Below are 14267 nucleotides of genomic sequence, written 5' to 3'. Positions count from 1 at the left end.
ATTTTGAATTTTCTCTACAAAATTTTGGCAGTTTTTGCCATTTCCACATGTTGTACTTTAACGAACTCCTCCTAGAGCTTAAATCAGGTCAACATCATATTTGGTCAGTCTAATCTAAAGGCCTTTGAGATGTTAAATTGCAAAGATCTTGAGTTTTTGTTGAAGGGCGTGTCCGTGGCGGACTGATAAATTCTGATGTTTCGCCATGTAAGGTGAATCACTTTTTTGAGGGCCGAAACATACTCGAAAACTCATGAAACTTTGCAGATGCGTCAGAAGTGGTGAAAATTTACGTCTGATATAGATTTCAGAATTAAGTGTGGCAAAATGGCTCGATAGCGCCACCTAAAATATTTCAACGAAGTGCCCCTGACACTACGTTTCATGTACAGGTATGAAATTTGGTACACACATCTAACAGCCCAATACCTACAAAAAAGTCTCTTGGAGTGAAATCTGAAAACTAACAGGAAGTCAGATATTTTGAATTTTCTTTGCAAAATTTGTGCAGTTTTTGCCATTTCCAGACGTTGTACTTTAACGAACTCCTCCTAGAGCTTTAATCAGATCAACATCATATTTGGTCAGTCTAATCTAAAGGCCTTTGAGACGTTAAATTGCGAAGATCTAGAGTTTTCGCTGAAAGGCGTGTCCGTGGTGACCTGGCAAAGTTCGATGTTTCGCCATGAAAGAGGAAGCTGCTGTAACTCAGGCATACAATGTCCGATCTGCTTCAAACTTCACATGTGTGATAAGAGTCCTAGCCTAAAGACGTCTATATGATAATATTCATTTAGTCATAGCGCCACCTGCTGGCAACAGGAAGTGGCATGCTTTATACTGTAATTCACTACCAGATTCACATTTCATCATGCCACGAAGTACCAGACATGCTAAAAAACACGTTAAATCATGCAACACTTGGCTGAGTGCTAATGTATGCGATTAACGCCACAAAAGAAACAGGAAGTTGTTGTAACTCAGGCATACAATGTCCGATCTGCCCCAAACTTCACATGTGTTATTAGAGTCCTGACCTGAAGACATCTATATGACAATATTCAGTTACAGTCATAGCGCCACCAGCAGTCAACAGGAAATGACATGTTTTACACTGTGATTAACTCCTCATAGAGATTAAACCAGATACACATCAGATGTGATCAGTTTAATCTTCAGACCTTAGCAATGATAAATATCAAAGATCTTGAGTTTTCGTTGGAGGGCATGTCCGTGGCGGCCTGACAAAGTCTGATGTTTCGCCATGAACGATGAAGCTGTTGTAGCTGAGGCATACTATGTCTGATCTGCTCCAAACTTCACATGTGTGATAAGAGTCCTGGCCTAAAGACATCTATATGACAATATTCAGTTAGCCATAGCGCCACCTGCTGGCAACAGGAAATGGCATGCTTTATACTGTAATTCACTACCAGAGTCACATTTCATTAAGCCACGAAGTACCAAACATGCTAGAAACACGTTAAATCATGCAACACTTGGCTGAGTGCTAATTTATGCGATTAACGGCACTAAAGAAACAGGAAGTTGTTGTAACTCAGGCATACAATGTCCAATCTGCTCCAAACTTCACATGTTCGATAAAAGTCCTGGCCTGAAGACATCAACATAGCAATATTCAGTAAGTGTGGCATTTCGAAATGACTGTGGCATAATTCTCCTGTATTCACTCGCTTACATGCATGTCGCCCACTGATCACTGTTTCTAAGGCCAACAGGTGGCGGTGAACCCAGGTGCGAAGGCCCTTTCATCGCTGCTTGTAGCTTTAATGTGTATTTTTTTTTTTTATCACTTATTTTATTTTTATCATCTTGTCGCTGCATTCTGTCTGTGCTGTGGAAGCTTCTGTCACCAGTACAAATTGCTTGTATGTGTAAACATACTTGGCAATAAACTCTTTCTGATTCTGATCTATAACCCTTGTGCAGACCCTAGTTTGAAAACGCCTGAGTTAGGATATGAAAGAAAAATCACAGCAGATCATCTCACATAAATATAAAATCCATATCAATGCAATGCCTTGTCTAATTTGCCAAATGGCGCTAATATTAAAACTAAATTCAGAAAAGCAAACCAACAAATAATACATACCCAAGTGAGAAGAAAAATAAGACATATTATATACAAGTTATTTCTTCCTCAAACATCTTTTCTGATTCAAGGAAAAATATTATCTACGAGCAATTCAAAAGTAGTTTGATGGATTTCCAATGGAATAAAATATGATGTCTACTATATAATAAAGAGTTAAAGACTATAATATATGTTTGGCATTAAACTAAATATATTTCTAACTGTAAAAGGGCATTTCTTCAGCAATTGTTTTACCTGTCAATGCTTTGCATTATCCTCATACAAAGCATCTGAACCCTCATTATATCATGAGTGAGTGATTCATAACTAATGACAGCCGATGTTCCAATGTTTCATAATGCCTGTGGATTCAAAGGTGAAGCTGTAAATAAACACGGGCAGTTGACGTCTGCTCCCTTTAGTCCTTTGCGTTGGCTATATGGGGGGAAAATAATGTTATAGGAGATGTCAAGGCAATGCAGGTCATGTTTTCAGATTCCCTTGAAATGGCAAATGGTAAATGAAAAAGAAAAGATGAAAGTTAAACAAGAATTCTGATAGCCAAGCAATATGCATTTAGGGGGCTGGACAACCTTGCAAAAAGGTGCAGGGAGGCACAAAAGGTAATTCAGCACAATGTCTGCAATCATCAGCAACACACAGCCAACAGTAAGTGAGTCTGACAGAGCTGAATAAACACTTCCACACGGCTGTCTCTGTATATCCTCAGTTAACACTGAGAGTATCTTTAGAGACAAGCTCCATATTGCACTGCAACTGCAAAAACATTCAAAGCAAGAGGTCGACCCAGCTTCGGGCACATTACAGGACTGGGGAACAAGTTAACCGAATGAGGGTGGAAATTAATGAATCTGTAGGTTAAAAAGCCAAAGCAAACTGTGGCTGTTATTTTTTCCTTTTACTGGTTCTCAACTGGCATTAAAAACAATAAAAGCTTTAACAAGTGTTATAAATCCTAAAATTGCTATTAAAATAAGTAGAACTAAAAGTGCTGTTGGTGTTTGAAAGAATCCTGGGTTCAATACAAGTTAAACTCAACCAACAGCACTGGTGCTGTAATGTGGATTAACAATTAATTGCCTTAAAAACTGAAATTGTTCCTCCTTAAAAAAAGTAAAATCTGGGTTGCAGTGAGGAACATGAATGGGGTCAATCCATAAACATTAAAAATGTTTCAATAGTGTAGCCACAATATGTAAACAATGTGTGCTTTAACATGATTTTAGTGTGACAAAAAATGTAACGAAAATAACCTTTTTTTCTTTTTTCAGATTACTGGTTTTAAAGGTGCCCTAGAATAAAAAAATTAATTTATATTGGCATAGTTACATAAAAACAAGAGTTCAGTACATGGAAAAGACATACATTGAGTTTCAAACCCCATTGTTTCCTCCTTCTTATATAAATCTCATTTGTTTAAAAGACTTCCGGAAAACACGCGGATCTCAACATAACACCGACTGTTACGTAACAGTCGGGATCATTAATATGTATGACCCCAATATTTGCATATATGCCAGCCCATATTCAAGGCATTAGACACGGAAAGGCAGAATTTACGTCTGGATCTGTGCACAGACAAGGTAAGCCAGCAAGAACAACAGCGAAAAATGGCAGATGGAGCAATAATAACTGACATGATCCATGATATCATGATATTTTTAGTGATATTTGTTAATTGTCTTTCTAAATGTTTCGTTACCATATTGCTAATGTACTGTTAAATGTGGTTAAAGTTACCATCGTTCCTTACTGTATTCACGGAGACAAGAGAGCCGTCGCTATTATCATTTTTAAACACTTGCAGTCTGTATAATTCATAAACACAACTTCATTCTTTATAAATATCTCCAACAGTGTAGAATTAGCCGTTAGCCACGGAGCACAGCCTCAAACTCATACAGAATAAAACGTAAACATCAAAATAAATACTTTACTCACATAATTCGAAGCTTGTAAAGATCCATTTGAGGGTTATATTAGCTGTGTGAACTTTGTAAATGCACTGTAATATAGTCAAGAGCTCGTGTGGCAGGGAGCACGCTATTTAAAGGGGTGGCGCTGCCAAAATCAGTGTAAAGTTAATGATGCCCCAAAATAGGCAGTTAAAAAAATTAATTTAAAAAAATCTACGGGGTATTTTGAGCTGAAACTTCACAGACACATTCAGGAGACACCTTAGACTTATATTACATCTTGTGAAAAAGCACTCTTGGGCATCTTTAAAGGGGTGGTTCAATGTTTTTTTTCTAGGCTTGATTGTGTTTTTGGGGCGTAGTTTAACATGTCTTAATGCTTAGTTTTTTTGAAAACGCTGTATTTTTCATATATTTTTGCTTTATTCTACATCTCTGTTTCCACCGTCATATGAACGGCTCATTTGACTATCCGAGCCACTCCCTCCGAAATACGCAATGTGCTCAGATTGGTTAGCCGGCCCAGTGTAATCTAGAGCCATCGTGATTCGCTGAAGCGTCTGGAAACGCCACGCCCCTTACCATTTGTTACCGGTTACGTGGGCTTCGGTTATATTGTATGCTCAATTTGATTATATTGCTGTATCAAATTGAGCCCGAATCAGACCCAGATGAACAGCAATCACTGTAGCCGAATACATGACTGAGTAGTCGCTTTTTTGTAAAGGTAGTGTTTAATTTACGGCATGAACAACTGTTTGTTTATGAACATAGAAGTTTGTTGGTGTTTGTTGGAGAAGTATGCACTATAATACAGCTAACTGGCTAGCGAAGCAAAAACGAGTTGCTCTTTGTATATGTCCTTGATGCAACCAAAAAATAGCAACAGAACTATACGTTTAAAAGACATGTACAAACAATAAAACGTACTTACAGTTTGAAGCCAATAAACAGCAGCTTCTGCTTTTAAAGTGGGAACTGCTCCATCTATCAGTAAAAGCCTAGCTTTGTGCAAATCCAGCACTGAACTCATGTAGATTCTGGAAGCTGTCTTCAGCATCGCATCCAGTGTAGAAAATATCACAGATTATAATGGGTTCTATTATCTTTTGACGCGCCGCGCTGCTCACGTCCGGTGTACCAAACTCTTCCGCTTTCATGACATGGCCTCGCCCACTTTGTTGCGTGTTCCTGGGGGCGTGTTTTGCAGGGTTTATGATGTCACCAACCCGGGAAGAAGCTCATTGTGGTCCAAACCGGTTGTTTTTGTAGGCAATAAACTGTAGGCCATAACTTTAAAAGACAATATTTCCGTTTGCATTGAACTTTCAACTTTTCAATGCGCTGTAACTTTGCAGATACTGTTTATGCTCAAGCAGCAACATTACACACTAACTAAAGTTAAAAAAGTGAAATCGCATTGAACCACCCCTTTAAGTCTTAACAGTACAGATTAACATTACTAACTGTTTCTGTGTAACGACATATCCAATTTTACTTTGTTGCCATGAAAATACTTATATCCTTAAAATGACCAGTGTTGGGACTAATGCATTACAAGTAACGTGAGTAATGTAATCAGATTACTTTTTCAAGTAACTAGTAAAGTAACGCACTACTTTTAAATTTACAACAAAATATCTGAGTTTTTGTTTTCCCATGTATTGACTGACAGCTCTCCTGTCCCCATGTTGAGGGAAATCAGGAGTAAAGGTGCATAGGCGTTGTATGAACTGTGTAAACAAGATAGTTAGAATAAATGTGAGCAGGCATTTACTTTCTCAAAATAAAACTTCAGAACACTACACAAACCTGCAATAATTAAATGTTAAATGACACAAATATACTTTATGTATTGTCACTTTATTAACCAATGTCTGACCTTTGATGACCCAATTCAACCATACTAATAAGCAAAAATGACTGTATATAAACACTACATATGTGTTTAAATTTTTTGCTTCCTACAACTGAAAGGTTTGTCCGAGCTGCGCCCTCTACTGTACAGGTGTAAATCTGCATTTCCGTCAGATTTAGGCTTATTTATTTCACTTTTGATGTGTTACTTTTTTATTACATTTTATTAAAAAACAAACAAGCAAGCCCAGCCCAGATGAGAAAAAGTAATGCAACACATTATAAATGCAACACATAAGTAATGCAATTAGTTACTTTTTTAGGGAGTAACACAATACTGTAACGAATTACTTTTAAAAGTAACTTTCCCCAACATTGAAAATGACCATAAAAAGCTCAGCTCAAATAATAGTTTACAGAAAAAACTAATGTAAAAAAAAAAAAGTTATTTTATAAAATGATAAGCTTTATATATAAACCCTTCAGAAATAAGACCTGTTCACTTCCATTGTCAAAACTAATTTTTGTGGTAGACATCATGCCACAAAAGCTGTTGATTGAGCTTAACTTGTTCTACACCCTGAATATTCCTTTAAGGGCAGGAGTGTGTTTTATAAACCGATGAGAGTTAAATAAGGCCAAATCTCTCCCACAGAAAGTGAAATCCCTCACTTACAGCTTAACTGAAGCATAGGCATTTTTGTGCGGGAGACTTTGCTCTGATCAGAAGTGCATGCACAGATATTAATAAGCATGATAGCAGAGCTGCGTTTGCATGCCTCATGCATGATGGGAATGGTTGTCACATCTTCTGTCTTGTTATCCAGCCCAAGTCTTTTTTCGATCCTTTCAAAAAAGCGGAAGATAATTGAAACATACTCATGAGAGAGTTGGGTGAAAGAGATAAGACCAAACTAATGGAAATAAAAAGAAGAAGGAGAGGAGATGGAAAATGACTTACAGAGAGACTTTGACACACAGAAGGGAACTTTGCATCAAAAGTACCCATAGTGCTAAACTGTAATACCCGCTTATGCAAATCTCTCCCCCATTCAGAATAGATGCCGTTTGCAGGTTCCCATGCCAAAACGAACAGACGCTTCTGTTTCTCTCTCTGTGTTTTCTCAAATGGCTCTGTCATCAAAGCAATCATCAGAGAGGCTATAAGATTGCAGATTGAGATATAGACCCTAACCAGAGCCAAGCTACAGAGTGGATCCTTCAAAAGAAAATTGATTTAAAATGTCTGTTAGATCTAACCGATAAAAAGATCAACAGACTGTTCATTGTTTTGCTATGAGCAGTAGACTACGCTATGATTAGGACAATGAAAACAGCAACAATATTCATTCCATGACAAAACAAGAATTAGCCACTCTGGAGAGGCATTTTTGGCATACGATGCAGCCTGGTCAGCACTGTGCCCACCGCAATGCTGCCAAAATCCAAAATAAAGACAATGAATCATTTCTGTCAGGAGATCTGAACGCCAGTGAGATTTGTTCAGTGAGGCGCCGTATTCAGAAGTGAAGTGAAAACTCAATCACGTTATATTGAGAGATCAGGCACCACTTCAAAGCTCACCTCGGGCAGAAAGAGGGTTGAATTTTCAAAGACACATTTTAGAGTGGAAATAAGGTATAAGGTCGGGGAAGTGTCATAAGTACCTCAGGGTGCAGTCGTGCCACTTATTGGAGACTTTCAGATTCAATTAAACTCTCATATTCTTGCAGGCGCATCAAAATAGAGAAAAATTGTTTTTTTAAGGAAACGTGCACCAACCCAGAGCGTCCAAAAAACATCCCTCAGCTTACTTGCTCAATTAGTTTTGATGGGTCAGAGCATTCTCGGCTTACAGTATATAGGCATTAACCCAAATCCAGGCGGTATTAAACCACATACGCGGCTGTGTATTAAATCGTATGAATGTGCTTGGGCGCTGTAACATTAAGTGCCTGGCAACACTGAGCCATCTCGGCCCCGTGAGCGCAGCTTGCAGAATTCTTCCTCACCTGGCTGATGCACCACTCTCTTCCCGCATCCTTACTGTCACAGACCTCAGCGGCCAATCTGTGCTTATCTCAGCCCTGCACATGTGGGAGATTACAGACCATCTCCTCCAGGTATTTCACACTTTATTTACACCCTCGGCCTCCATAATGGAGCAATCCAGGCTGCAGACAATCACGGCAGCAATGCACAGATGATCAGCATTGTTACGGCTGGGAATAGGTGGTGACTTGCGTGCATGTGTGCATGGCATTGTATCAACAGAAGGAGTGTAGACCACCTCTATGACTAATAAGTGCCTGCTCTCCAGGTGCTTTTAGAAAAATGTATTTTGTGCAGTACACAAAAATGGGTAATGTTGTAAGGTTTCCTTCAACAATGCATTTTACACACTACACTGCACATACAAATGACAGACAAGGTTTTGTGCTCATTTTCCTTAAAATTCAGTTTTAACACAATATGATGGCACTCCATTTTACAATGTGAGTTCTGATAATTTGTCTACCGTTACATCTATTTCTTTGACTAAGGGGCCATTCATAGAGTGTTTTTGCATTCCACTGAGTTTTTCCATAGTTTTTTCTATGTAAACATGTTAGATGAGCGTGTTTGACCATTGCACTCCTGTCCTGTCTTACACATGACACTGTGTTCTAAAAGCGGTCTTTAGACCTTACTTTTATTTTATTTTTTCATTCCACTGTCCTTGTTTTAAACACTGATTCATACAGTAACAAACAAGTGACTCTCTTTATGAGTGAGTCATTGAATTGTTCACTCTAGCTATTTCACAACTGTTGCTCGGAGACACACAACAACAGATTCTACTGTGGTTTCTTTTTACACTATTTTCACTAGCAGAGCAAAAATACACAAAGTAGCTGACAATATTGTGCCTAGAACTGCACGGTTAATTGGAACGATTTGGCATGGTGCGATTATTTTTACTCCAATTTCACTTCATAACGACGTTTAGCATCCTTCTGTGAGATGATGTGGCTTCTTACACAGAATAAGGCAGTCGTGTGTTTATTAGTCATGTTTACTCAATCAAAGCATTTCAATCTTCTGTTTATTCAGCTACAGTGATAGTATGATGCCCATATGGATTTCCTGGAATGAGGCGTGTTATCGGCAAGACATATTTGCAGTTTCTGTGTGAGAGTGCCCTCTGGCTTTCAGATAGAGAAGCATTTACTACTGATCACTCAGCCATACAGCTCTGAGAACCTGGCCATAAAATAATTGCAGACTTTGCCAAATCACGTGCGATTTATTTGTGATTATTTGTGCAGCCCTACCTATAACGCATATATTAGTTACTTAGCATTAGCTTTTTTTTACTGAACTGTTGTTAGGACTGTCAAACGATTAATCGCGATTAATCACATACAAAATAAAAGTTTGCATTAACATAATATGTGCGTACTGTGTATAATTATGCATATTTAAACACATGTACATACTGTATATTACATATAAATTATGTTATATATAAATATTTTATAGAAATATAACAAATTTTTCTTAAATATATACACGCATGTGTGTGTATTTATATATACATAATAATTATACCCAGTACACACACACATATTATGTAAACACAAACCTTTAACTTAGTACGTCTCCACTCTGGTTAGATAGGAAGACATTCAAAATGTGCAGTGTTGAGAACCACTGCGGTTGTTTCAATTTTCCAAAGGTTAGTATTTTCAGTGATTACTGCAAGACTGCAATGGCAAAAGGTCATGCTATAAAATAATGAGGAGGGCGTATAAAAGATAACTGTAGCTTTTTCATAAATTAATGTCTTCATTTAGGTGTACATGAATAAGGTCATTCTGAGTCCACTCTGAATGTTACAACGTTACGAGTTTAACTCAAAATCAACATTTGGACAGTCTCGACGGCTCTCTTGAATTAAGGATTCATTAAGCTTAATAACCTTCCAGTGGTTGTCCACTGGTAAGCTAACAAAGAGGCATAATTGAGAAAGGCCTTTGGATTAGAATGTGATTTCATTCAAAGGGACAAAATGAGTTTTGCATGTGCTAATCTTCCTTTTGTGCTCGGGAATATTTGCTACAGAAGGGAGACAAGTTAATGAGCACTCAAGCGTAGATGTGCAGAAGAATTTTCCTGAACGAATTCTGGCCCGGCATATTTGGTCAGCAAACAAAATAATTTAAGACACACTAAAAATATGGTAATCTACCCTGTGTTTGATTGGCTGTGGGGCGAATATAGTCACGGAAATTAAAGAAACTCTTTCATTTGAATCACTCAAATTGCAAATTCAGGCTAGTGCTTGGTTAAAGACACCAGTGGATGGTGATTTCGTCTGCAGTGAGCCGAAAGGGGAAGTTATTCAGCAAGGAAAGAGAATATTACTTTTGAAAAGCGTTCAGACGGCATAATATCCTGGGGTTGCGTCCTAAAATATATGAACAACCTTGTCCCCATACTGGCCGGGGAAATTGATAGGATTAGATCTGTATTTTAATTTGTTAAAGTAATTTGGAAAGTTAACGACTCTACGGTGATGGCATGAGCCAAGCCTTGCTCCGTCAGGAAAAAGATGAGCACTAATGATTTCACACATCCTGAGGGCTGTGTCAAAATGGAGCAATCACAAACATTTTGCTAATAATTGTCATTAATCACAGAAATGGCCTTGTTTATGATTTCGGCTCCGGCTAAGAATAACACAATATATGAAGCAGCTTTTACAGGCAGTCAGGCTGTAAAAGTACAAGACACAAAAGCCTTTTGACTGACACTTTATAAGATGTAGGATAAATCATGCTGTTATGAATGAGCATCTTAAAAGATGGCCTCTCTGCTGACCCGCTGTTCACGCCTCTTTATGCAAAATCACAGGTGCCTTTGTTCCTTTGTGTCCATATGCTGGCATAGTTTGACGGGAAGAAAATCTTTTGAGGTTTCCCTGCCAGGAGAAACCGCTGCAACTGGCTGCACTGCTGGAGACAGAAACAACTGGTGTAACTGGCATCCGCTCTGTTTGCTGCTTAGAATACTAACAAGAGTCAGCGTGCCTCAACCCTGAGCCCTAAACAGTGTTAGGATTGTTTCTCTGGAATACATCAGGATCTCTGTGTCCGGCCCCTGGACAAAAACACCTGAAATACATGCCACAGCTCTACCTCTTAAAGATTTTTTTCCTGACTCTCTCCATTTGTTTCAACATGTAAAATCTGTTTGAGAATCCTGAGGTGACAGTAAAAGTTTAAGACTGTGTTTAACAATATAGATGGCTTAGGGCAAAAACTGCCTAATGATATATCATTTGCAGTCATGTTAGAGAATGTTAGATGACAGAACTGGTATTATCCGATATCTATCAGCAGGTTCGCTTGCATCTTCATCTACTTTCCACAAACATTTCACAAAATGTGGCAAATGTAGGTCTGTATTGTCCCAACTGTGAGAGTGACTAACACACAAATACATATTGTTGACCTATGTTTTATGTATCTCTATATTTTTTCCAGTTCTGTTAGCTGTTTATATGTTTACTGTTTTAATCAAACTGTTTAAAAGGCAATGGGGTGGGAGGTGGTTAATTTGAACCAATAAATTTGATTATTACAATAAATTAATGCACAAAATTGTTCTAAACTGGTGTTACAATAGGTGAATACAGCACTCTTTGTACTTGACATTGATGCCTCCTTCACGTGCTCTCGGAATTATCGTAAATATACGAGTTTCCTAGGTAAAAATTGCACATTTCGAATCAAATTTCCTATAGCACGTGAAGGCAGCATAATTCACAGTTTAGGGATACATTTTAGATTTAACTACATTGTCTGTTTCAGACTAATTTGGGAACATTATATCAAAGTTTGACCAAAAAAAAAAAAAAAAAAACGAAACACGGTTTTCGCGCTCTTTTGGATTATGTTGATTATGTCTTAATAACAACGAGTGACAGTTGTAACAGGGAGAATAAATGATGGAACAAAAGACAAAACAACCAAAATCAGGAAAATGCACATAGAGACCGAAAACAAAACCGAGTTACACAAGACAGACGCCAAAACATCCGAACAGGTTGGCCACATTTTCCTCACAATTGAAATAGCGCTTTGGATAAAAGTAAAGAAAACGAGTTTGCTGCTCACCTGTGTCTTAAGAGGTTCGCCCTGTTCAATGATGCTGATGAAAGGTATTTCCAAAAACGAGGACATGAACTCCACTTGTATGAGCTCCTCGTGGCTCTGAGGGAACGCGAGCACAGCCGAGACTCCCTGAACAACGATATCCTGACACACGCACCTGAACATGGACTCCGGGTCTCCATTGAGTGGTTCTCGGGACAATACTTCCAAGCTCAAATTGTACGGCAAGAAGTTGTTTCCACTTTGCCGGAGGTGGACCAGGGCGCGGTTGAGGGCGCCCTGTATCCTGGACTGCTGGCGGGTCGGCAGGAGCGCACCCAAGCGCACTGTGTGCCCAATGCGTGCCAGGATGTGACAGGGCTGGGGATGCAGATGACAAGGGTAAATAAACATCTGGAGAGCGACCTGGAGCCCGACATGAAGGTATGCCAAGAATCTGGAGAGCACTAAATTCATCCTGCTCCTTTCGCAACTGGATTGAGGTTTCGTCACAAGATGGCATCGCTCTATTCTTGTCCAATTGTTCTTGTCCTTAATGGTTTTACGCGCACGCGGATGCAGCCTCGGTTAAAATGCAAGTAGCGCAACCGTTCCATCTACTCCAAGTGCTGAAGGCAAAAGGTGCTGTGCGCGCCGTTGAGGGAGGAGGTGCTGTGCCACTGGAGATCTTCTCAGCATCACCGAGCTCGGAGGGAGATTAGTTGTGGCCACGCCAGGTTTGGTAAATCAAATAATGGTGAATTAAGCTTTCTCAAAGGTCACTTATGAAACATTATTAAAATGCCTTCAAATCATCACTTCATGGAATAGCAAAGAGGCACTCAGTAATTTCTGTTTATTAAAAAAGTTATACACATAATGAAATTAACAGTATTTTTATTTATTTATTTTTGAAAAATCATTAAAATGACTTTTAATAGCACTTTTCCAAAATATGAGTTTTTATTGTACGTGGAGAGGGTCGCCCCCTTTTGGCCGCCGCCATGTTGACATCACATGACCAGTTGTGTCATGCAATTGAGCAAGTTACCTCTATTAAAAATGACAGGAATAATAATACATTTACTTTATATTGTGCTTTTAGTCAGTGATTTTAGAGTGAATAAAGCACAAATACGCAATGGTCACAGCCACCACTGCATACCCACTGTTCAAAACTTTTGAGATTAAATCCAAGAATGTCCATTATATTGATAATAAGAGAACAGATTATATTTAGTAAAGAACCGTCATGCATTCAGGCTGATAGATGTCAGTTTAAAGTCCAAAACCACTGGTTCTATTGGGATGATTAAGAGCCTGCTAAATGCAAAGCTGAAGCAAAAACTGACAGGGTGCACATTTAAATTGAGATTGCAGGTACAAAATCCTCTGCGCTCCAGGGGCTGCCAAGCCAAATATTTTTCACAGTTAATGATTTCAGTGTAGTCTTAAAAAGAGATGAAGAGGTGACTGAGGCAGTAATTGCGTTGTGAATTCAGACTGTTTGGCATAGTTCAAGGACAATACCCCATTCATAAATTATTTAATTAAATAATAATTGCATGGAAACACGGATGCTCTGTTCGGTATAATTAAATTACAGTGGCCTTTGTTTGCTATAGAACAGTAATCCAAATATATTAACTTGTCACTCTGTTAGAGCTCAAAACTGAAATAGATTTACAATACAATCCTTTAATTTAGCCAGACCATTAGTTTGTTTCAAGTAATTTTACATTTTAACATCTCAAGGCCCTCTTAACAGAGCATTTCAATGTAGTACCTTAGGCATTTTTCCACAACTGGGTGGTTAAAATGTTGCAATAAGCTCATTAAAATATACTTTTCTCCTTTAGTAATTAAACAGAAAATGCATATACCATAAACTGCTCATTACACAATGCTTCCTTAACAGGACTGGAGTCTAAAGAAAATGATGCACATATATCAGTCAACTGAGGAAGGAAAGAACATGTGCCCCTTTCACCTCACCTCTGAACAATGGTAGTTTAGATGTTAGAAGAAAATAGTTATTTTCTAAAACATCGTCATTTGATCACTATACTGATCTGATCCTACATAATTCCAGTGCATTTCTCCTTTCATGGATATAGTTCATTTCCTGTCTGACAAGAAACATATTACTACCCCAATGCATGAAACTGTTTTTAAGCAATTACTTGTGCATTTTGGAAAGCTTTGCACCCTCAAATCCATTTGCTGGTAATAATAGCTTGG

The 14267-nt window shown here is 38.4% G+C and overlaps 1 protein-coding gene across 1 annotated transcript in view; it reads right to left on the bottom strand.

Moving 5' to 3' along the window:
* grin3ba (glutamate receptor, ionotropic, N-methyl-D-aspartate 3Ba) overlaps nucleotides 1-12503 on the bottom strand; it is a 53628-nt gene extending 41125 nt beyond the window's left edge. The window contains exon 1 of the mRNA XM_067363344.1: nucleotides 12051-12503. Within this exon, the coding sequence (XP_067219445.1) occupies nucleotides 12051-12503 (453 nt within the window). The remainder of the gene's footprint in view (nucleotides 1-12050) is intronic.
* Nucleotides 12504-14267: the final 1764 nt, after the last annotated feature.

This window comes from Chanodichthys erythropterus, chromosome 16 (assembly GCF_024489055.1).
Source record: "Chanodichthys erythropterus isolate Z2021 chromosome 16, ASM2448905v1, whole genome shotgun sequence".
Lineage (NCBI taxonomy): Eukaryota > Metazoa > Chordata > Actinopteri > Cypriniformes > Xenocyprididae > Chanodichthys > Chanodichthys erythropterus.
The sequence above is the reverse complement of the archived record's forward strand: the minus strand, read 5'-3'. Positions and strand labels throughout refer to the sequence as shown.